This window comes from Oncorhynchus tshawytscha, linkage group LG15, assembly GCF_018296145.1.
Source record: "Oncorhynchus tshawytscha isolate Ot180627B linkage group LG15, Otsh_v2.0, whole genome shotgun sequence".
NCBI lineage: Eukaryota > Metazoa > Chordata > Actinopteri > Salmoniformes > Salmonidae > Oncorhynchus > Oncorhynchus tshawytscha.
In genome coordinates, this window is record NC_056443.1 from 32,532,836 (window position 1) to 32,557,835 (window position 25,000).

At 46.1% G+C, this 25,000-nt stretch overlaps 1 protein-coding gene across 2 annotated transcripts in view; it reads left to right on the forward strand.

Moving 5' to 3' along the window:
- Window positions 1-25,000, forward strand: part of LOC112247247 (protocadherin-7-like) — a 251,672-nt gene that overhangs the window by 106,825 nt on the left and 119,847 nt on the right. The window contains exon 2 of one of the 2 annotated variants that reach the window (XM_042298463.1): window positions 15,625-15,847. In XM_042298463.1, the coding sequence (XP_042154397.1) occupies window positions 15,625-15,847 (223 nt within the window). The remainder of the gene's footprint in view (window positions 1-15,624; window positions 15,848-25,000) is intronic. The other variant, XM_042298464.1, reaches the window with a different exon arrangement.

A 25,000-nucleotide genomic window follows, 5' to 3' on the forward strand; every position in this document is an offset into this window, starting at 1 on the left:
TTTGAAGCCTGAAATGTGGCAAAAGGTTGCAAAGTTCAAGGGGCCCGAATACTTTCGCAAGGCACTGTATTTAAATGATACATTCCTCTTTATATTCAGTCACATATTCCTCTATATATTTAATGATATATTCAACAATGTATTTAACTATATATTCTGCTATATATTTAAAGATATTCTTCTGTATATTTAATGATATATTCATCTATATATTTATTGATATATTCCTCTATATAGTTCATGATATATTCTTCTCTATATTTCATGATATATTCAACTATATATTTAGTGATATATTAATCTATATATTTAAGTATATATTCATCTATATATTTTATGCGATATTTCTTTATATATTTGATGATTTAATCATCTATATATTTAAATATATATTCATCTATATATTTAATTATATATTCCTCTATATATTTAATTATATATTCATATATATTTAAATGTATATTAATCTATATGTTTAAGTATATATTCATCTTTACATTTCATGATATTTTCATCTATATATTTAATGATATATTCATCCATATATTTCGTTATATTTTCCCCCAGCTTAACAAGGTGATGAAAGGTCAATAAAAACTCCAAGGGAGCAACACTAATGTTATTAGCACAATTATTCAAGGGCATTTGATTGATATCATGCCATTAGATCATAAAATTACCACCTGATAGAAACAGAGCAGGTTTTTATTTGATTTATTTATTTAACCTTTATTTAACAAGGCAAGTCAGTCAAAGAGTAAGAAGAAGATACTAACGGTAGCAGAATTGAGGTGAGTCGTTTAATCAGTAGAGGGTGATTTGAATAACTTCTCTGACTACAGGAAAACAAACTTTGGTACACCTGTGGGCTTTCAAAGAGCGAGTCGGAGCCACTTCCCGGGAGTGAAAGGCTAGCATTCACCTCCATTACAGCGTTACCCAACATGTGCAACAATGCACAGAGATCCCAGAGACACTGGACACTCTGGACAAGTGAGAGGATTTATGGCTGAAAAGGCACCAATGTGTCTGAAAGCCTCTCTGTCTAGGAACATTTTTTAGATCCACTGAAGTGAAACAGAAAACACGTGCGCGCATTTCTTTTGACTCAGAGGCCAAAGACCGAAACAAGACACGTAGTCTTGAGTGTTGTTTGACTTTTTCATTTGGTGCTTGGAACAAAGCAGACCCGGTGTGGGTGGAATGTGTGTGGAGGAGGAGTGTTGGGAGATGTAGAAGAAGAGAGGCGGAGGTCGAGAGGAGAAACCAAGCTTGACGGGGTCAACGCTATCACTCATGGGGAGCAAGATACCTGAGATTCCCCAGGTGGACAACGAGGCAGCACCCCTATACCCCTCTAACCACACCCCCTCCCTGCCCTAACCTCAGAGTCTCTTACTCCCATCCTACCCACCTTCTACCCTCCTCAGGGCTCCACCAAAACAGGTGAAGAGTCAACCGTGTTGGGGTATCTGTATCCATCCCTCTAGGCCATCTGAGGTCCGAGATGAGTTCAACTCAGATTGTTTCCTGGGTAAGCCGAGAGGCTAGTAATTAAAGTGATGTAACTGAATAGCACACAAACAGAACCTAACACCTGCTCATCAAGTCACAATTGATCTGCACTCAGACATGAATTCGTACCGTGTTGGTTTCATGTAACTCAAGCAGGAATGTGCTTTCTTATCCATTTCTATTTCTTTACTATGACTAGCTCCCATTTCACATTCAGCACCATTATCCATGTTGCTACTACAGTACATGACCTATGCTACGCTAGCCCACTACAGTACATTAGCTATGCTAAGCTAACCCAGTACATTAATAATGCTAAGCTAACCTCCCATGTGGGCCCAGTGTTTGTGTAGAGGGGCTAGCACTTACTTTGTGAGTCTCAGGTGGCTGTGTGTAGTGGGTCGTTGTCGGGTTGCCCATTAAAAATGGAACATGGCAACTTAATTACCGGCTGCCACTTCTGGAAATCATGACCTCACTCGTGTGTCACTTGTGTGTCACTAACTCCTCCTCTTCTCTCTATCCGTTATCCCTCTTTTCCTCGCACTCACCTTCCACGTCGTTCTCTTTTTTTCCCCATCTGTCGTCCTTCGTATCTTTCTCTGTCTCCCTCCCTCTCCCCCTATCTCTCTCTCTCTCCCTCTCTCCATCTGTCAAACTCTCCTTCTTCTGTGCTTGGCTACAGTGATAGTAGTGGATGCTGTAGTTAATGTTTACTCTCCTCAGCTCCAGTCAGGCCACACCTCTATTACCTGCTAGCGGGTCTCCACCAACCGCCACGGGCATGTTCAGTTGAAATTACACACAGCATGTTTTCAACCTCTCTATTCCTCCATCCATCCCTCCCTCTGTCCCGTCACTCCCTCCGTTCTCAGTCCACAAGCTCCAGAGAAGCTTAATTGTGAATTCAGTAATTTGCTAGAATTTGGTTCATGGCAAAGTCTTATTCAAAGAATAACAGTGGGGATCTAGGACATAGGATGATAAATGTAGAAGAATAACAGTGGGGATCTAGGACATAGGATGATAATGTAGAAGAATAACAGTGGGGATCTAGGACATAGGATGATAATGTAGAAGAATAACAGTGGGGATCTAGGACATAGGATGATAATGTAGTGTTAACATGGAAGGAGGGAGAAGGAAACACTATGTATTCCATATGTATATCGCATGTGCCTTTATGACTTGAACAAGAACGTCATAGCAGTATACCAACAGTTGTTCAAGCTAACACACACACACATCTTAATCGACATTCCTGTATAGTGATTAATTTCTATTGATTGGTTGTTGTGGTACTAATAAGAATGCAGAACATAAATATATTGTTGTCAAGACAATCTGCTATTCATTCATTCTGTGTTCTGCTGAGATAACACAATAGATCAACTCAAGCACAAATCAACTATTCCTGACAACTGTTCAGCTCTTTCAATTAGGGGCTTCAGGAGGAAATGAAAATAAAATCGGAGGTCACACGTTATTGACGTGAACAGCACAACAAAACAGCTTTCTTATTGGCTCCAGGCCCCAGTATGACACGTACCGGTAGGCTGGCATGTGTTTTGACTTTAGATTCAGGATCTAGCCTGGGAGCCTGAGCCGGCCAACCACAGCAACCTCAGACTGACCACATTATATCCCAGTAACCTGTGACTAGTTCAGTTTAGTCTGTTCATTTGGCTAGAATGACTGAGACGTTCAATCACCCATGGCTGTCATGGCTGGCGTTCAATCGGTCGTACAGGCAGAGAGGCAGGCAGAGACCCTGTAGAGCTAGCCAGGGCCAGAGAGGCAGGCAGAGACCCTGTAGAGCTAGCCGGGGCCAGAGAGGCAGGCAGAGACCCTGTAGAGCTAGCCGGGGCCAGAGAGGAAGGCAGAGACCCTGTAGCGCTAGCCGGGCCAGAGGGGAATGCAGATACCCTGTAGAGCTAGCCGGGGCCAGAGAGGAAGGCAGAGCCCCTGTAGCGCTAGCCGGGGCCAGAGAGGCAGGCAGAGACCCTGTAGAGCTAGCCGGGGCCAGAAAGGAAGGCAGATACCCTGTAGCGCTAGCCGGGCCAGAGAGGAAGGCAGAGACCCTGTAGCGCTAGCCGGGCCAGAGAGGAAGGCAGAGACCCTGTAGTGCTAGCCTGGGCCAGAGAGGAAGGCAGAGACCCTGTAGCGCTAGCCGGGACAGAGAGGAAGGCAGAGACCCTGTAGCGCTAGCCGGGGCCAGAAAGGAAGGCAGAGACCCTGTAGCGCTAGCTGTGGCCAGAGAGGAAGGCAGAGACCCTGTAGCGCTAGCTGGGGCCAGAGAGGAAGCCAGAGACCCTGTAGCGCTAGCCGGGGCCAGAGAGGAAGGCAGAGACCCTGTAGCGCTAGCCGGGGCCAGAGAGGAAGGCAGAGACCATGTAGTGCTAGCCGGGCCAGAGAGGCAGGCAGAGACCCTGTAGCGCTAGCCGGGCCAGAGAGGATGGCAGAGACCCTGTAGCGCTAGCCGGGGACAGAGAGGAAGGCAGAGACCCTGTAGCGCTAGCCGGGGCCAGAAAGGAAGGCAGAGACCCTGTAGCGCTAGCTGTGGCCAGAGAGGAAGGCAGAGACCCTGTAGCGCTAGCTGGGGCCAGAGAGGAAGCCAGAGACCCTGTAGCGCTAGCCGGGGGCCAGAGAGGAAGGCAGAGACCCTGTAGCGCTAGCCGGGGCCAGAGAGGAAGGCAGAGACCCTGTAGCGCTAGCTGTGGCCAGAGAGGAAGGCAGAGACCCTGTAGCCCTAGCCGGGGCCAGAGAGGATGGCAGAGACCCTGTAGCGCTAGCCGGGGCCAGAGAGGATAGCAGAGACCCTGTAGCGCTGTTGTTAATTGTAAACAAATTGACAAAATAATTTTAGCACACTTATAGAGAAGGGCATTCAACATGTACTGCACTGACACAAATGACTGATGATTGGTTGAAAGATTGTGGGAGCTGTACAATTAGATTTCAGTGCAGCCTTTGATATTATTGACAATAACCTATTATTGAGAAAACGTATTTGTTATGGCTATTCCACCTCAGCCATATTGTGGATTCAGCGCTATATTTCTAATACAACTCAGAGGGTTTTCTTTAATGGATGCTTCTCTAATGTCAAACATGTAAAATGTGGTGTACCTCAGGGCAGCTTTCTAGGTCCTCTACTATTTTCTATGTTTACCAATGGCCTGCCACTGGCATTAAACAAAGCATGTGTGTGCATGTATGCTTATGATTCAACCATATACGCATCAGCAACCACAGCTAATGAAGTTACTAAAAGCCTGAACAAAGATTAGCGGTCTGTGTTGTAATAAACTGGTCTTGAACAGAGTCATGACGTTGGCCTGGGGGTAGGTTTATGACAGTCATAAATACCTCTTCACTCCTTTTTCCTCTCTCTACCCTACTGATGTTACATTTGCAAACCCCTTGGTTAACATAGAGATTCTGGGAACATCAGAAGGTGGGGGGAAATGAACTATATTCTGGTAATCCGACCAATTGAACATATGCGGTGGTACTTAATGAATATGATGTTGGTTCGGTTGTCATCTGAGACATTCTCATCAATGATAAGATGACATAAACTCTACAGTAGAAAGTCTACACATCAGAGTTATCGGATTCAGATGGAATTGTGGTTCAATGTAAATGTTTGAATATGAAATTATTTGTGATGGGATGATGTGATTTTAGCTTCTAAAATGTGAGATTTGGGTTTTCATAAAGTAGAGCTCTGCTCAATCAGTGGCCCGCCCCTGTGAATGGACATGGGCTAAAAAAAAAAATAAAACACGCCCTCCTCTCCCTTCCTATATAAAGCCTTGACGACAATATAACCTGCTGTTCCGAGGACGCGAGGACGACGGTCCGATGTCAGAATGGTTCAGATAATAACTACAGAACGAAGCCAACATCAGCGTGAGCTTTGGTTGCGAATGGTATGAACTTTGAACTCTAATTCACTACAGAAGTGATACCTTCTAGCCGTTGAGTTAGCAACAGCCGCTGAAAACAAGGCTTAGGAAGGAACAGACAGAATATCCCGTCTACCACACAACGACGTTACTGAAATGTATTCAATTTACCAGCAGAGACAAAGGACTCGGTTGGGCAACACGGCCTTCCATCTACCACCAACCTACCGAAGTGCAGCTCAGAGTAAATATATATTGCATTTTCCTTTTCCATATGAGCAGTAATTTATCATTCATAAGATACTGTATTTACGATAGCACAGCTTCTCCCCTTTGTTCCCCAGTCCCGCTCTTTCACTCAAACCCAGCCCCTTTTCTTTTGTGTGACCAGCTGTCATATCTGTTCCGCCCGCTAGTGACGTTTTCCTTTATGACATAATTGGTAATCATGTTTTGATTTTTTTATATGTATGTGTAATTCTGTGTGATTAGTTAGGTTTTTGTAAATAAATCATTAAACCCAATTTTGTATTACTGATTCAACTTGTTAGCCAGGGTTCGTGCAGATAACCAAGAATTTACAACTTTCAGATGAGACTGAATTAAGATGACGATTAATATTGACTGCTATTGATGTAAAATATTACTAGGTCTTTAAGAGTTCATTTGGAAGATAACAGCTCTATAAATATTATTTTGTGGTGCCCGACTCTCTAGTTAATTACATTTACATGATTAGCTCAATCAGGTAATATTAATTGCGGAGAAATTATTTTATAGAATAGCATGTCATATCACTTAATCCGGCATAGCCAAAGACACAACAACAGCTCTAAAACTAAGAGCATTGTATTTGGTACAAATCATCCCCCAAGTTCCAGACCTCAGCTGAATCTGGTAATGAATGGTGTGGCTGGTGAAAACAGGTTGAGGAGACTAAATTACTTGCCGTTATCTTAGATTGTAAACTGTCATGGTCAAAACATATAGATTCAATGGTTGTAAAGATGGGGAGAGGTCTGTCTGTAATAAAGAGATGCTCTGCTTTTTTGACACCACACTCCACAAAGCAAGTCCTGCAGGCTCTACTTTTATCTTGTCTTGATTATTGTCCAGTCATACAGTCCATTCAGACCCCTTCCCTTTTTCCACATTTTGTTATGTTACAGCCTTATTATAAAATTAATGACGTACATTTACACACATACACCATAACGACAAAGCAAAAACAGATTTTTAGAAATGTTTTCAAATTTATAGAAAAACAGTACCCTGTTTGCATAAGCATTCAGACTCATTGTTATGAGACTTGAAATTGAGCTCAAGTGCATCCTGTTCCATTGATCATCCTTGAGATGTTTCTACAACTGATTAGAGTCCAACTGTGGAAAATGTAATTGATTGGAAAGGCAACTGTCTATATAAGGTTCCACAGTTGACAGTACATGTCAGAGCAAAAACAAAGCCATGAGGTCAATGGAATTGTCCATAAATCTCAGAGACAGGATTGTGTCGAGGGACAGATCTGTGGAAGGGTACCAATACATTTCTGCAGTATTGAATGTCCACAAGAACACAGTGGCCTCCATCATTCTTAAATGGAATACGTTTGGAACCACCAAGACACTTCCTAGAGCTGGCCACCTGGCCAAACTGAGCAATTGGGGAGAAGAGCCTTGGTCAGGGAGGTAACCAAGCTCCAGAGTTCCTCAGTGGAGATGGGAGAACCTTCCAGAAGGACAACCATCTCTGCAGCACTCCACCAATCAGCCTTTATGGTAGAGTGACCAGACAGATGCCACTCCTCAGCAAAAGGCACATGACAGCCTGCTTGGAGTTTGCCAAAAAGCACATAAAGGACTCTCAGACCCTGAGAAACAAGATTCTCTGGTCTGATGAAACCAAGATTGAACTCTTTGGCCTGAATGCCAAGCGCCACATCTGAAGAAAACCAGGTACCACTCATCACCTGGCCAATACCATCCATAAAACCATAAAGCATGGTGGTGGCAGCATCATGGTGTGGGGATATTTTTCAGCAGCTGGGACTGAAAAACTAGTCCGGTTTGAGGGACAAATGAACGGAGCAAAGTACAGAGAGATCCTTTTTGAAGACCTGTTCCAGAGTGTTCAGGACCTCAGACTGGGGTGAAAGTTCACCTTCCAACAGGACAATGACATGAAGAACACAGCCAAGACAACGCAAGAGTGGTTTCGGGAAAAGTCTCTGAATGTCGTTGAGTAGCCCAGCCAGAGCCGGATCGAACATCTCTGGAGAGACCTGACAAAAGTTGTGCAGCATCCTGTCAGAGCTTGAGAGAAGAATGGGAGAAACTCCCCAAATACAGGTGTTTTTAGATATTTAGCTTCATACCCAAGAAGATTCGAGGCTGCAGTCACTGCCATGAGTGCTTCAACAAAGTACTGAGTAAAGGGTCTGAATACTTACGTACATTTCTGAAAACCTGTTTTGGCTGGGTCATTATTGGGTATTGTGTTTATATTGATGAGGGCAAGACACTATTTAATTACTTTTAGAGTAACGTAACAAAATGTGGAAAAAGTGAAGGGGCCTGAATACTTTTCGAACGCACTATATGTAGGTGGAGCCAGCCCCCGAATTGACTGTATATAGGGGGAGCCAACCCCCGAAGTGCCTGTATGTAGGGGGAGCCAGCCCCCGAATTGACTGTATGTAGGGGGACCCAACCCCCAAAGTGACTGTATGTAGGGGGAGCCAGCCCCCGAAGTGACTGTATGTAGCGGGACCCAACCCCCGAAGTGACTGTATGTAGGGGGAGCCAGCCCCCGAATTGACTGTATGTAGGGGGACCCAACCCCCGAATTGACTGTATGTAGGGGGAGCCAACCCCGAATTGACTGTATGTAGGGGACCCAACCCCCCGAAGTGCCTGTATGTAGGGGACCCAACCCCGAAGTGCCTGTATGTAGGGGGACCCAACCCCGAAGTGACTGTATGTAGGGGACCCAACCCCGAAGTGATTGTATGTAGGGGAGCCAACCCCGAAGTGACTGTATGTAGGGGGAGCCAACCCCCGAAGTGCCTGTATGTAGGGGGAGCCAACCCCCGAAGTGACTGTATGTAGGGGGACCCAACCCCCGAAGTGACTGTATGTAGGGGGAGCCAATCCCTGAAGTGACTGTATGTAGGGGGAGCCAACCCCCAAAGTGACTGTATGTAGGGGGAGCCAGCCCCCGAAGTGACTGTATGTAGGGGGAGCCAACCCCCGAAATGACTGTATGTAGGGGAGCCAACCCCGAAGTGCCTGTATGTAGGGGAGTCAACCCCGAAGTGACTGTATGTAGGGGAGCCAACCCCGAAGTGACTGTATGTAGGGGGAGCCAACCCCGAAGTGACTGTATGTAGAGGGATCCAACCTCTGAAGTGACTGTATGTAGAGGGATCCAACCCCTGAAGTGACTGTATGTAGGGGGAGCCAACCCCCGAAGTGACTGTATGTAGAGGGATCCAACCCCCGAAGTGACTGTATGTAGAGGGATCCAACCCCCGAAGTGACTGTATGTAGGGGGATCCAACCCCCGAAGTGACTGTATGTAGGGGAAGCCAACCCCCGAAATAACTCTTTGCAATAAATTCCTATGTGTTGTTTTAGGAATTCAGCATTCGCTGCTTTGCTCTCATCAACCCCGATTGTCTCATTGAGGTTATGTTACCTCGTGTAGTTCTGATATCTGATTGGATTACTACTGTTGGTCAACAACAATGAAGAATGGATGGAGGGAAGGAGGGAGGCTTTATTTCCCCTTTCCTCTCTGCACGTGACACTCCTAGACAGATCCCTCTGTGACCCTTCTACGTTCTGGACCCTAGGAGGGTGGGGGTGGGGGGTCTGCATCATTCATGGGGGACGACATGCTTACTGTTGCCTTGTTTCACAGGTGCTGCCACCACACACACTAGGAAACAATGTAGTCTGGAAAGAAATGGCTTCTTATGCAATTGATGTGTTTAGAGGAGAAATGGGTGTTTATAAAATCTCAACAGACCCTCTGGCTATTTCAGTGTGTGTGTGTGTGTGTGTGTGTGTGTGTGTGTGTGTGTGTGTGTGTGTGTGTGTGTGTGTGTGTGTGTGTGTGTGTGTTTGTGCACTCCATTTTGGTCCCGAAAACAAATTATAATTTTGTTTTCCCAGAAAATAGAAGGAAACGCAGGTGAACCACATTTATTTATTTATTTTCTCGTTTTTTTCTCTTCCCTTTTTTCTCTCAGACTCAATCTTCCTCTCTTTGCTTCGTCCAAGTGTTTCTCTCACAACCACCTCTCTACCAATTAATTTAGCAACAGTCGCTTCATTCGGAAAATACATTTCAGGTCCAAACAGGTTTATAAATTGCCGCCTGGGCTGATGAGACAGTGGATTGCACAGTCATACTGAAAAGAGTAAATAAAAGGCATTTCAACATCATAGATTTAACCAGGGGTAACTTGTGGAATCGACACTGGCTGGCATGCGATTTTAACCAATCAGCATTAAGGATTAGACCCACCTGATGTATGATCCAGAGTATAGGTTTGAATTTGCTTCTGCTGTTTAAACCACCACTTCGTTCAAGCTTGGGATCGATGTCACGCACGGCTCAGACCTTTGTTGTCTTGGAACGAGGCGAGGAGGGGTGGAATAGGTTTTGATATTTAAACGTCATTATTGCAGTGTAATAATGCGACCACCCTTCTGGGCCTTAATTTTAATTATGCAACAAATGTTTGACTATCCAAGTGAAATTCCTATGAATATTTATTTCACTTCATTTGTTGAGTTTTGATTGTAATGATATGGAAACATGATTTAGTGCTAAGATTGCTGCATTAGCCAGGGAGAGAAGAACTGGAGAAAGAAATACAGAAATGAATGCCAATTTTAACATGCAGAGAGGAGGAGGACACTGTTCCCCAATGGATTTAGAGTCTCTAGCCTCCTGTCGTTGCCTGAGATTCAGAGGCGCTTGAAACAATAATTGTTTCTCCATGCCACAATAACTAAAGGGGTGTCATTTCTGTAGGGACCTGTGTGTGTGTGTGTGTGTGTGTGTGTGTGTGTGTGTGTGTAAGACATTTTGATGGAGATGTCAGGTATGTTTCTTTGTCTGCAATGGTGGTATACATACAGTACTCTCTTAGCTGTAGTTCACAAACCATTTCCAGGGTTTGGAAGCACGGTGCATATTAACGTTGCAATTGTTAATAATGGTTTGTAATAACTGATAACAGTCAGAGAGAGAGAGGAGAAAAGGACAAGAGCAATGATACAAAGACAGAAAATGGTTTGAATAATGGGCCCCTTCCCTGTTTAATATTCTTGTGATGAAGAATGAAACGAGGGAGGACAGGGGGAGAGGAGATGAGAGGAGGGGAGAAAGGAGGGGAGAGGAGATGGGAGGAGGGGAGAGAGGAGGGGAGAGGAGACGGGAGGAGGGGGAGGGAGACGGGAGGAGGGGAGAGAGGAGGGGAGAGGAGATGAGAGGAGGGAGAGGAGACGGGAGGAGGGGAGAGAGGAGGGGAGAGGAGACGGGAGGAGGGGAGAGAGGAGGGGAGATGAGATGGGAGGAGGGGAGAGAGGAGGGGGAGAGGAGACGGGAGGAGGGGAGAGGAGATGGGAGAGGAGAGGGGAGGAGGGAGAGAGGAGGAGGGGAGAGAGGAGGGGAGAGAGGAGGGGAGAGAGGAGGGAAGAGAGGAAACGGGAGGAGGGGGAGGAGGGGAGAGAGGAGGGAGAGGAGGGGTGGAGGGGAGAGGAAACGGGAGGAGGGGAGAGAGGAGGGGAGAGGAGACGGGAGGAGGGGGGGAGAGGAAACGGGAGGAGGGGAGAGAGGAGGGGAGAGAGGAGGGCAGAGGAGACGGGAGGAGGGGAGAGAGGAGGGGAGAGGAGACGGGAGGAGGGGAGAGAGGAGGGGAGAGAGGAGGGGAGAGGAGACGGGTGGAGGGGAGAGGAGACGGGAGGAGGGGAGAGGAAACGGGAGGAGGGGAGAGAGGAGGGGAGAAGGAGGGCAGAGGAGGGGAGGAGGGCAGAGAGGAGGGGAGAGGAGACGGGAGGAGGGGAGAGAGGAGGGGAGAGGAGACGGGAGGAGGGGAGAGAGGAGGGGAGAGAGGAGGGGAGAGGAGACGGGTGGAGGGGAGAGGAGACGGGAGGAGGGGAGAGAGGAGGGGAGAGGAGACGGGAGGAGGGGAGAGGAAATGGGAGGAGGGGAGAGGAGACGAGAGAGGAGGGGAAGGGGATGGGAGGAGGGGAGAGAGGAGGGGAGAGAGGAGGGGAGGAGGGAGAGGAGGAGGGGAGACAGGAGAGGAGGGGAGAGGAGATGGGAGGAGGGGAGAGGAGACAGGAGGAGGGGAGAGGAGACGAGAGGAGGGGAGAGGAGACGAGAGGTCCAAGGGGTGTCAGGAGGGGAGATGCACAGCTACAGTGGAACTGTGACTGTATCAAATTAATGAATCTCATTATGTAGTTGTTATTCCATTTATTCTGGTAATGACCAAACTAGCCGTTAATTTGTTGCCTCCCTCTGTCATCCTCTCTATCTCTCTCTCTCTCTCTCTCTCTCTCTCGCTGTCTCTCTTTGTCTCCCTCTCTGTCTCTCTCTCTCTGTCTCTCTCTCTCTCTGTCTATCTCTCTCTTTCCCTCTCTCTCACTGTCTCTCTCTCTCTCTCACAAATGTTGACCTATCGTGATGGACACTGATTTGTAGTACACCCTGTCCTCAAGCCTCATCAGTTGTTCATGCAAAGCATTTCTCAACTTGCAGTAAAGCAAACCTATCGCTCCTTCTTCTTAGCTCCAGTGTTATCACACACCTCCCATAAGGAGTTTACTCACCTTGTCCTCTTTCAGCCGCAGCATCCTTCCCTCTTCCTTAGCTGTACTTGAGACACCATCAGCAGGATAGCCTAGTGGTTAGAGCGATGGACTAGTAACCGGCAGGTTGCAAGTTCAAATCCCTGAGCTGACAAGGTACAAAACTGTCGTTCTGCCCCTGAACAGGTGGTTAACCCACTGTTCCCTGGTAGGCCGTCATTGAAAATAAGAATTTGTTCTTTAACTGACTTGCCTAGCTAAATAAAAGAGTGAGCTGCTGTATTCACCCCTGCGGGTTTCCAGATGCTCTCAGAGAAGTGAAAGCTCCTCCGTGTACTGTCTACATGTCCTTTAGAAGGAGTTTGGGCATTGGGATGTTATTGTTCAGCCATAAAATACTATCCCCTGTGTTAGCCACTCCTATCTCTTGTTTGTCTGTGGACAGGTGCTCGGCATATGATGTGTAGCTTGGAGCGTGATTTCTTAGCGTTTGGCGACCAGACCCTTCGCAAACAAGTTAACACCCTTACTTCTACTTGAAGTGTAAAAAAGGTCTAGCAACTCCCTTATGGTATACATACAGTACTCCCTTATGGTATACATACAGTACTCCCTTATGGTATACATACAGTACTCCCTTATGGTATACATACAGTACTCCCTTATGGTATACATACAGTACTCCCTTATGGTATACATACAGTACTCCCTTAGTAGTTCACAATACCCCCCACATACAGTACTCCCTTAGTAGTTCACAATACCCCCCACATACAGTACTACCTTAGTAGTTCACAATACCCCCACATACAGTACTACCTTAGTAGTTCACAATACCCCCACATACAGTACTACCTTAGTAGTTCACAATACCCCCACATACAGTACTACCTTAGTAGTTCACAATACCCCCCACATACAGTACTACCTTAGTAGTTCACAATACCCCCACATACAGTACTACCTTAGTAGTTCACAATACCCCCACATACAGTACTACCTTAGTAGTTCACAATACCCCCACATACAGTACTACCTTAGTAGTTCACAATACCCCCCACATACAGTACTACCTTAGTAGTTCACAATACCCCCACATACAGTACTACCTTAGTAGTTCACAATACCCCCACATACAGTACTACCTTAGTAGTTCACAATACCCCCACATACAGTACTACCTTAGTAGTTCACAATACCCCCACATACAGTACTACCTTAGTAGTTCACAATACCCCCCACACATACAGTACTACCTTAGTAGTTCACAATACCCCCCACATACAGTACTACCTTAGTAGTTCACAATACCCCCACATACAGTACTACCTTAGTAGTTCACAATACCCTACCTTAGTAGTTCACAGTACCCCAGTACTACCTTAGTAGTTCACAATACCCCCCTCCTGCATACAGTACTACCTTAGTAGTTCACAATACCCCCTATACAGTACTACCTTAGTAGTTCACAATACCCCCCACATACAGTACTACCTTAGTAGTTCACAATACCCCCACATACAGTACTACCTTAGTAGTTCACAATACCCCCTCCATACAGTACTACCTTAGTAGTTCACAATACCCCCCACATACAGTACTCCCTTAGTAGTTCACAATACCCCCACATACAGTACTACCTTAGTAGTTCACAATACCCCCCACATACAGTACTACCTTAGTAGTTCACAATACCCCCACATACAGTACTACCTTAGTAGTTCACAATACCCCCACATACAGTACTACCTTAGTAGTTCACAATACCCCCCACATACAGTACTACCTTAGTAGTTCACAATACCCCCCGGATACAGTACTACCTTAGTAGTTCACAATACCCCCACATAAGTACTACCTTAGTAGTTCACAATACCCCCCACATACAGTACTACCTTAGTAGTTCACAATACCCCCACATACAGTACTACCTTAGTAGTTCACAATACCCCCACATACAGTACTACCTTAGTAGTTCACAATACCCCCACATACAGTACTACCTTAGTAGTTCACAATACCCCCACATACAGTACTACCTGGTAGTTCACAATACCCCTTCCTCCTGCTGTATGGTAACATTGATAGTACTCCCATCCTCCTGCTGTATGGTACAGTACTCCTTCCTCCTGCTGTATGGTACACATACAATACTCCTTCCTCCTGCTGTATGGTACACATACAATACTCCCTTCCTCCTGCTGTATGGTACACATACAATACTCCCTTCCTCCTGCTGTATGGTACACACAGGCAGTACTCCCATCCTCCTGCTGTATGGTACAGTACTCCTTCCTCCTGCTGTATGGTACAATACAATACTCCCTTCCTCCTGCTGTATGGTACATACAGTATTCCCTTCCTCCTGCTGTATGGTACACATATAGTACTCCCTTCCTCCTGCTGTATGGTACACAACAATACTCCTTCCTCCTGCTGTATGGTACACATACAATACCCCCTTCCTCCTGCTGTATGGTACACATACAATACTCCCTTCCTCCTGCTGTATGGTACACATACAATACCCCCCTCCTGCTTATGGTACACATATACCCCTTCCTCCTGCTGTATGGTACACATACAATACTCCCTTCCTCCTGCTGTATGGTACAGTACTCCTTCCTCCTGCTGTATGGTACACATATAGTACTCCTTCCTCCTGCTGTGGTACACATATAGTACTCCCTTCCTCCTGCTGTATGGTACACATATAGTACTCCCTTCCTCCTGCTGTATGGTACACATATAGTACTCCCTTCCTCCTGCTGTATGGTACACATATAGTTCCTTCCTCCTGCTGTATGGTACACATATAGTACTCCCTTCCTCCTGCTGTATGGTACACATATAGTACTCCCTTCCTCCTGCTGTATGGTACACATACAATACTCCCTTCCTCCTGCTGTATGGTACACATACAATACTCCTTCCTCCTGCTGTATGGTACACATACAATACCCCCTTCCTCCTGCTGTATGGTACACATATAGTACTCCCTTCCTCCTGCTGTATGGTACACATATAGTACTCCCTTCCTCCTGCTGTATGGTACACATATAGTACTCCCTTCCTCCTGCTGTATGGTACACATATAGTACTCCCTTCCTCCTGCTGTATGGTACACATACAGTACTCCCATCCTCCTGCTGTATGGTACAGTACTCCCTTCCTCCTGCTGTATGGTACACATACAGTATTCCCAACCCTCTATGTTTACCTAATTTATACTTCAACTGTATCCCCTACACTTTTTAAACTTAACCTCCTGTTCTCTGTGCTACGGAATTGAATCCCCTTTGCCCGGGCGTCCCTCCCTCCCTCCTATAGTCCAGCTAGTGACCCCGACGCCATCTTATTCTCTCTTGTAGCCGTTCCGCCGAGTGACCTTCTCGGTGGTGAGCCAACCCCAGGACCCACACCAGCAGGGATCGCTGCAGAGCTGCTACGACAGCGGGCTGGAGGAGTCGGAGACGCCCAGCAGCAAGAGCTCTTCGGGGGGCCCCAGGCTGGGTGCATTGCCCCTGCCCGAGGACAGCTACGAGAGGACCACGCCGGATGGCAGTGTCGGTGAGGCAGAGCATATGGAAAATGGTAGGGGCAAACACTAGAGAGCAGATATAAAGTGCAATACACATTGAGACATATATTCTACACTGAGTATACAGGTGAACATCGAGGTAGATACAGATTGATGTAGATGTTTACTTCCCAACGTGTAGGAGTTCTTGCGTGTAGAGCAAGCAGGTGGTATTGTGCGTTCTGGGTGTGAGTTGGATTTTTAAGGTTGATTTTGAACAGGGAAGTGAGGTCTGGATCGTTAGGGAGCGTTTGATATGCCCTCTGGACATGAATACTGCAGCTAGTGCAGGTTGAATTTAATTTGAGACCATGTATGCATTCATCAAGTGAATATAATCTGAAGCACAGGCAGGTTTTGCTTTAGCCTTTGATGCACGCTCCTCGTCTCGTCTTGAAAGACCTGGGTTAATTTGATTAAGTTTGAGTAGATGTAATACCCTTTTGAATTTATTTCCATATTAGATCAAGGCCTTGGTAGTTAATCTTCCGGTATGTTCTTTGGACCGCGTCCCCTTGCTAGTTGAATTTCATCTAAACCTACTGTTCATCTACCTGGTTGGATTGATTTTCTACGTAATCTTTATTTTTTTGCCCCCCCCCTACTTTTCCATGTTCCATCGTATCCTTCGAAGGCATTGAGCTAGATTCTAGAACAAGCTAACTGCAGTACAGATGGATCCATGAGGATTCACTGTCTGACGGTGGTTTATTTGTCTATAATCAGTGGTTTGCACGTGGAGCTGATTCTCTTGTAGATTTTAAAGGGATGGAAGATACGCCAAAGCATGCTACCTTAGCTTCCTCCTTAGGCTCTGTTTCTACCTTTGGTTTAGGACACACTATCACCTAAAGACACTTCCTGTTTACACACTGTATTATGTGATTTTAGAATCAAAACCACAACTCTGGTATTGTGTGGCAAGCTGTTTTATCAAGCCATTGCTGAATCTGCAGCCCTAGTAGATGTATTCTGTGGCACGGGTTTAGAGGTAATGGACCCACTAATAGGCTGGTTGAGATAGAACAAAGCTTTGGCCATTTTAAGACTGTAAGCCTGAGCATGGTGACTTTACGAGTGGCTGAAGATCAGGATATTCAAATTGCGTAAATCTTCTGTGATTTCCTTGTGCAATGTTTCAAGGCTTTGTGTCCCACAGTTTATCTGAGGGGAAGTCAAACCTTGTCACATCTGCAGTCCAAATAAAGTCCATATTTTCATAATTCCTAATCTAACTACATTTCTATAAAGGTGATACGAGACCGGAACTTGACCTACAGGTTGTCAATCTGTCTGACAGAAAGACAAACAGGCAGACAGACAGACAGACAGACAGGCAGACAGATCCAGACAGACAGACAGACAGACAGACAGACAGACAGACAGACAGACAGACAGACAGACAGACAGACAGACAGACAGACAGACAGACAGACTATTCCAGACAGACAGACAGATCCAGACGGATCCAGAACAATCCAGACAGATAGACCGATCCAGACAGACAGACAGATCCAGACAGATAGACCGATCCAGACCTGACAGACACAATGTTCAACTCTGGGTGTCTCAAATGAGCTTTTTAATTAAGCCATTCTCTGAGAACATTGAGGCTACTTAATGTAGATTAAAAACACTTTGTATGTCAGATGACTCAGGTCTACTCAGTGTGGGCTGGGGGCAGCTGGGATTTAAGGCCTCTCTTTCGGAACAATAGCTGACCATTTACGGGCCAAATTAGCCGCAATTAAAGGCTTGTTTCAATTTGGTCTGCTCTTAAAGTAATTGGAAAGAAGGAATCAATATGAGACAGGTAGATTAGATCAAAACTGGGTCTGCCTATCAATCAAGTCCACTGAGGTCAAAAAGAGAAAGAGTTGAAAAAAAGACACACTGTTGGAAAAGATTGAAATGAAAGTTTTTGATTACTGCTATAGAGAGCAGTGGAGGCTGCTGAGGGGAGGATGGCTCAAAGTAATGGCTGGAATGGAGAGAATGGAACGCCATCAAACACATGGAAACCATGGAGACCACGTGTTTGATGGATTTGATACCGTTCCACTGATTCCCGCTCTAGCAATTACCATAAGCCCATCCTCCCTTATTAAGATGCCATCACTCTCCTCTGGCAGAAAGATCAGTTCTGAATTGTGCTTTGTATTTCTGTGGTCTCTCTATTGCTCTATGTGGAAAACAACGTCAAGGTCAAACACGGCAAGGTAGATGAATGGTAGACGAGTATAGAATCAGAACAGTGACCACTACACACAATCTTAAAGGAGGATCAGTTCTGTGTGTGTGTGTGTGTGTGTGTCCTTTTTGCCCCTGCTTTCTTCAGTGTGTATGTTTCTCCTAGTAGATGTATTCTGTGGCACGGGGAAAACCAGCCAGGGTTTAGAGGTAATGGACCCACTAATAGGCTGGTTGAGATAGAACAAGCTGTGGCCGTCCTCAGTGTGTATGTTTCTCAGCTACCTTTTTCACCACACACGTTATCTATATCTCTCATTTCTATCTTATAATATCTATCTTTTCTCAATTGCTAAAATGAATTGCAGTATACTAGTCTCTGTCCCAGACACAGAAAGCTTACACTTTTGATACTTGCAGCTACCTTTCGGTTACAACGCTGTAACCACTAGGCTACCTGCCGCCCCTAAATGATTGGCCAAAGCACTATAACCCTTCCAAAAGGAGGCTATGTCAGTCTACTGCCTCCCTCGTACACGCAGTCACAGCACACGCAGTCACAGCACACGCAGTCACAGCACACGCAGACTCCCCAGCGCTACGTTGACTCCCCAGCGCTACTTTGACTCCCCAGCGCTACGTTGACTCCCCAGCGCTACGTTGACTCCCCAGCAAAAGCTAGCATGTACTCCCCAGCGCTACTTTGACTCCCCAGCGCTACGTTGACTCCCCAGCGCTACGTTGACTCGCTGCTAACCTGACACCAAAAAAAAAGAGGGGAACAAAAGTTAGCAGATGGCCGTGTAAAGCTCGGAGACTGTAGATCAGAAAGTGCAGAAAATGGCTTCACAATCATGTTGAATTAGTCACTAAACTCCCCAACTCCTTCCACACTCTGTGTCATAGAGCAGCACTACTGCTAACTTAGGCTAAGCTAAAGTCTGTGTTATTTAGTAATGCTATGAGAGACAGAGAGAGAGAGAGAGAGAGAGAGAGAGAGAGAGAGAGAGAGAGAGAGACAAAGAGAGACAAAGAGAGACAAAGAGAGAGAGAGAGCGAGAGAGAGAGAGTCACAGAGACAGACAGTCACTTAAAGTCACAGAGAGAGAAGGGGAGGGTATGAGAGAAGGGGAGGGTATGAGAGAAATATAGCATGTTATTTAAAGGTAGGAAGAGCAAAGGTACTAATGAGCACTCAACTATTCGTCTATACCTGTTGTTTACGAAGCGTGTGACAAATAACATTTCATTTGATTTTAATATGTGATGCCAGAGGTAAAAGGAGAGAGAGATCAAGCAACATGTATGTGTGAGGCGCAGGCTGAGAGAGTGAAATGGAAGAGATAGAGCAGGGTGCTGCTAGCATTAGCATGCATAGAGAAGAGTTGGAGAGATGGAGCAGGGTGCTGCTAGCATTAGCATCCTTAGAGAAGCGTTAGAGAGATGGAGCAGGGTGCTGCTAGCATTAGCATGCATAGAGAATAGTTGTAGAGATGGAGCAGGGTGCTGCTAGCATTAGCATGCATAGAGAATAGTTGGAGAGATGGAGCAGGGTGCTGCTAGCATTAGCATGCATAGAGAAGAGTTGGCGAGATGGAGCAGGGTGCTGCTAGCATTAGCATGCATAGAGAATAGTTGGAGAGATGGAGCAGGGTGCTGCTAGCATTAGCATCCTTAGAGAAGAGTTGGAGAGATGGAGCAAGGTGCTGCTAGCCTTAGCATGCATAGAGAATAGTTGAAGAGATATAGCAGTGTTCTGCTAGCATTAGCATGCATAGAGAATAGTTGGAGAGATGGAGCAGGGTGCTGCTAGCATTAGCATGCTGCTATAGAGAATAGTTGGAGAGATGGAGCAGGGTGCTGCTAGCATTAGCATGCATAGAGAATAGTTGGAGAGATGGAGCAGGGTGCTGCTAGCATTAGCATGCATAGAGAATAGTTGGAGAGATGGAGCAGGGTGCTGCTAGCATTAGCATGCATAGAGAATAGTTGGAGAGATGGAGCAGGGTGCTGCTAGCATTAGCATGCATAGAGAAGAGTTGGAGAGATGGAGCAGGGTGCTGCTAGCATTAGCATGCATAGAGAATAGTTGGAGAGATGGAGCAGGGTGCTGCTAGCATTAGCATGCATAGAGAATAGTTGGAGTGGAGCTGCTGCTAGCATTAGCATGCATAGAGAATAGTTGGAGAGATGGAGCAGGGTGCTGCTAGCATTAGCATGCATAGAGAATAGTTGGAGAGATGGAGCAGGGTGCTGCTAGCATTAGCATCCTTAGAGAAGAGTTGGAGAGATGGAGCAAGGTGCTGCTAGCCTTAGCATGCATAGAGAATAGTTGAAGAGATATAGCAGTGTTCAGCTAGCATTAGCATGCATAGAGGGAAGTCTCTTGATTTGGCTGCAGTGAGACATCCTCTCATCTCTCCTCCTCTTTCTCTTTCCTCTCTGTCCTGCTGGGTGTTGAGAGGGAAATCTCTGGGCGCTGCCACTGGTTCACAAACATCATTAAGCGCCTGGAGCCCTGCTCAATGCAAAGTGCCGCATCGTAACCATTGCATTTATCACTCAGGTTCACGCTTTCTCTCTCTGTCTGTCTCTCTCGCTCTCTTTCACTCTCTCTCTGTCCCTCCCTCCCCCCCTGCTCCCTCCTCTCTCTCTCTCTCTCTCTGTCTGTCTCTCTCGTGCTTTTTCACTCTCTCTCTGTCCCTCCCTCCCTCCCTTCCTCCTCTCTCTCTCTCTCTCTCTCTCTCTCTCTCTCTCTTTCTCATTCATTCCCTCTGTCTCACAGCCATGTTTTCTGACTGCCTAGAGAAGCACAGTAGATCATGATGTTATTGTTGTGTTATCAGTGAGTGGGGCACGTCTCAGAGAAACTCAGTTCATTAAGCAAGCCCCAATCCCAGGGCCAGATGGTTAAGAGAGCCCATTTAATTAAAGCCATTCATATTTCAAGAGCTGATGCAGTTGCCTGCCTTATTTCCCCGACCCGGGTGGAACGACGATAGAAAGTGTGTTTGGGTAAAGGCGGAAGACACACAAATACAATAAACATACATACACACACACACACACACACACCTATCTAGTGTTGAATACTTCAAGGGCTATTGGCCGATTGGATTCATCGTGTAATCGTATTGGCTGATTGGATTCATCGTGTAATTGTATTGGCTGATTGGATTCATCGTGTAATTGTATTGGCCGATTGTATTCATTGGGCGTGTATGCTACTGTACATGTGGCAGTGTATGCATAAACATGTGTGGGTTGGGCCTCGCATTCAGAGCAGTGTAGTGGAAAATCACACACTCGGAGACCTCACGCCGTCCATATGGGTTTCACCCTCGTCCGTCGCCCTCTCCAAGGTCATATTGTCCATGTGTACACACACTGTACAAGAACATAGTTAAAAACACTGTTACACTTCAAATCAGCCACACAGTGGAATGTCTGCCCGCATGTATCTTAGTCAGTTATGCATCCTTACTCCTGAGTGTGTGTGTGTGTGTGTTTGTGTTTGTGTGTGTGTGTGTGTGTGTGTGTGTGTGTGTGTGTGTGTGCATGTGCATGTGCTTCTGTGTGTGTATGGGGCAGCCAGTATGTGTGCATTGCCCTAACGAACAATCTCTAGCGAATGGTCTCTAACAAACGGTCTCTAGTGAATGGTCTCTAACGAACAGTCTCTAACGAACAGTCTCTAATGAGCAGCCACTAACGATCAATCTCTGGTGAGCAGTCTCTTGTGAATGGTCTCTAACGAACAATCTCTAGCGAACGGTCTATAACTAGCAGTCTCTAACAAGCAGTCTCTAACGAGCAGTCTCTAACGAACAGTCTATAACTAGCCGTCTCTAACGAGCTGTCTCTAGTGAGCAGTCTCTAGCGAACGGTCTCTAACGAGCAGTCTCTAGTGAGCAGTCTCTAGCGAACGGTATCTAACGAGCAGTCTCTAACGAGCAGTCTCTAGTGAGCAGTCTCTAGAGAACGGTCTCTAACGAGCAGTCTCTTACAAACAGTCTGTAACAAGCATTTTCTAATAAACAGTTTCTATCTTGATGTATACCTAGAGCCCCTCCCTCCCCCCATTGGTCCTCCACCCCTCATGACAGGAGGAATGATTGATCACTACCCCTATAAACCAGGCAGATATTCAAATCAGACACAGGTGTCATATAAAGTACACACAATAGCATACTACACATGACCAGTCAGACCAGCTAGTCTATACAATGACAGTACAAAGTATCTAGTATAGTCTCCATCATAACAGAGTAACATAAAATACAGAGTCTATACACTGACAGTACACAGTATCTAGTATAGTCTCCTGCATAACAGAGTAACATGAAATACAAGAAAAGAAGGATCACCAGAAAGATGAGTAACCCATTCTCCTGTGGTTGGCTTTGTCCTCTGAGCTGTACTGTGGAAGACAAGAGGGCAAACAAACGCACACACACACACACACACACACACACACACACACACACACACACACACCATGTAATGTGGACCTGAAAATTGGGGTGTTTGTGTGTACCGAGGCACGGACTGACTCCCACTCTGACCAAGGTAAATTTATCTAGGTCTGGGGGAGATTAGAGTAGATATGCTGCAGACATTTTGAGACTAGTACAAAGAGAAGCACCACAGAGAAGAAGGCGGCCATGTTGTTTTGGAGGGAAATATTTTTCTGCTTCCGTTGTTATAGTACACTATAGTGAGAAACAGACTTGCATTTCAGGAATAATTTTTACTTTATTTCTCTGTTATTTTACCAGGTAAGTTGACTGAGAACACATTCTCATTTGCAGCAACGACCTGGGGAATAGTTACAGGGGAGAGGAGGGGGATGAATGAGCCAATTGTAAACTGGGGATTATTAGGTGACCGTGATGGTATGAGGGTCAGATTGGGAATTTAGCCAGGACACCGGGGTTAACACCCCTACTCTTACGATAAGTGCCATGGGATCTTTAATGACCTCAGAGAGTCAGGACACCCGTTTAACGTCCCATCCGAAAGATGGCACCCTACACAGGGCAGTGTCCCCAATCACTGCCCTGGGGCATTGGGATATTTTTTTAGACCAGAGGAAAAAGTGCCTCCTACTGGCCCTCCAACCCCACTTCCAGCAGCATCTGGTCTCCCATCCAGGGACTGACCAGGACCAACTCTGCTTAGCTTCAGAAGCAAGCCAGCAGTGGTATGCAGGGTGGTATGCTGCTGACCAGGACCAACCCTGCTTAGCTTCAGAAGCAAGACAGCAGTGGTATGCAGGGTGGTATGCTGCCGACCAGGACCAACCCTGCTTAGCTTCAGAAGCAAGCCAGCAGTGGTATGCAGGGTGGTATGCTGCCGACCAGGACCAACCCTGCTTAGCTTCAGAAGCTTCAGAAGTAAGCCAGCAGTGGTATGCAGGGTGGTATGCTGCCGACCAGGACCAACCCTGCTTAGCTTCAGAAGCAAGCCAGCAGTGGTATGCAGGGTGGTATGCTGCTGGCAAATACTAAAATAAACCAAAGAAAATGACAGACATGTTGTTTTGGAGGGTAAATAGGTCTTCACATCACATATTGCCACTTCTATTGGAATATTACAATGCATTCTTCCATATCCTGTACATCTATGTTTGGACAGAGACCTGCACTTCTAGAGGGACTAGCATGGTTTGAGAGCCACAATGGAAGGAGACATGAGTGGTTTGTCAATGAGGGCCAGTACAGTCCTACCAAACCTCTGTGTGTGGATTTTAGGTGCAACTAAGCGTCAACTAGTCAATTTGGCACGCTTCCAAACACACTGGCACATGCTATCTGAGAAAAATAAAATTCTGCACCAGCTGTTGATTTGAAATGTTCCTGCTTTAATTTTTTTATTTATCGTTGTTTCGCTCCCTAAATCTCTCTTGGTTTCTTGGTGGGACATCTGTGTCAGCTGGTGAAGGGGGGGGGGAACAGGTGGGGTGGTCTGCAATGAAGACAAACAAAACACCTTGGAGGCATTCAGCCAATTCCTCCCTGTCCTCCATGTTTCTGTCTTCCGTCTCTCCCCTATACTCTAGTTGTCTCCCCTATACTCTATCTGTCTCCCCTATACTCTGTCTGTCTCCCCTATACTCTGTCTGTCTCCCCTATAATCTATCTGTCTCCCCTATACTCTATATGTCTCCCCTATACTCTATATGTCTCCCCTATACTCTGTCTGTCTCCCCTATACTCTATCTGTCTCCCCTATACTCTGTCTGTCTCCCCTATACTCTATCTGTCTCCCCTATACTCTATCTGTCTCCCCTATACTCTATCTGTCTCCCCTATATACTCTATATGTCTCCCCTATACTCTATCTGTCTCCCCTATACTCTATATGTCTCCCCTATACTCTATATGTCTCCCCTATACTCTATCTGTCTCCCCTATACTCTATATGTCTCCCCTATACTCTATATGTCTCCCCTATACTCTATCTGTCTCCCCTATACTCTATCTGTCTCCCCTATACTCTATCTGTCTCCCCTATACTCTGTCTGTCTCCCCTATACTCTATATGTCTCCCCTATACTCTGTCTCCCCTATACTCTATCTGTCTCCCCTATACTCTGTCTGTCTCCCCTATACTCTATCTGTCTCTTGTTGTCTCTCCTCTGTTCTATTTTGTTCTCTCCTCCCTTTTTTCTTGCGCTCTTCCTCTCCTTTCTCTCTTCCCTCTCTCTCTCTCTCTCTCTCATCCCTCTCTCTCTCTCTCTCTCTCTCTCATCCCTCTATATCTCTCTCTCTCTCATCCCCTCTCTCTCTCTCTCTCTCTCTCTCATCCCTCTCTCTCTCTCTCTCTCTCTCATCCCTCTCTCTCTCTCTCTCTCTCTCTCATCCCTCTATATCTCTCTCTCTCTCTCATCCCCCTCTCTCTCTCTCTCTCTCTCTCTCTCTCTCTCATCCCTCTCTCTCTCTCTCTTGCTCTCTCACTTCCCTCTTGCTCTCTCT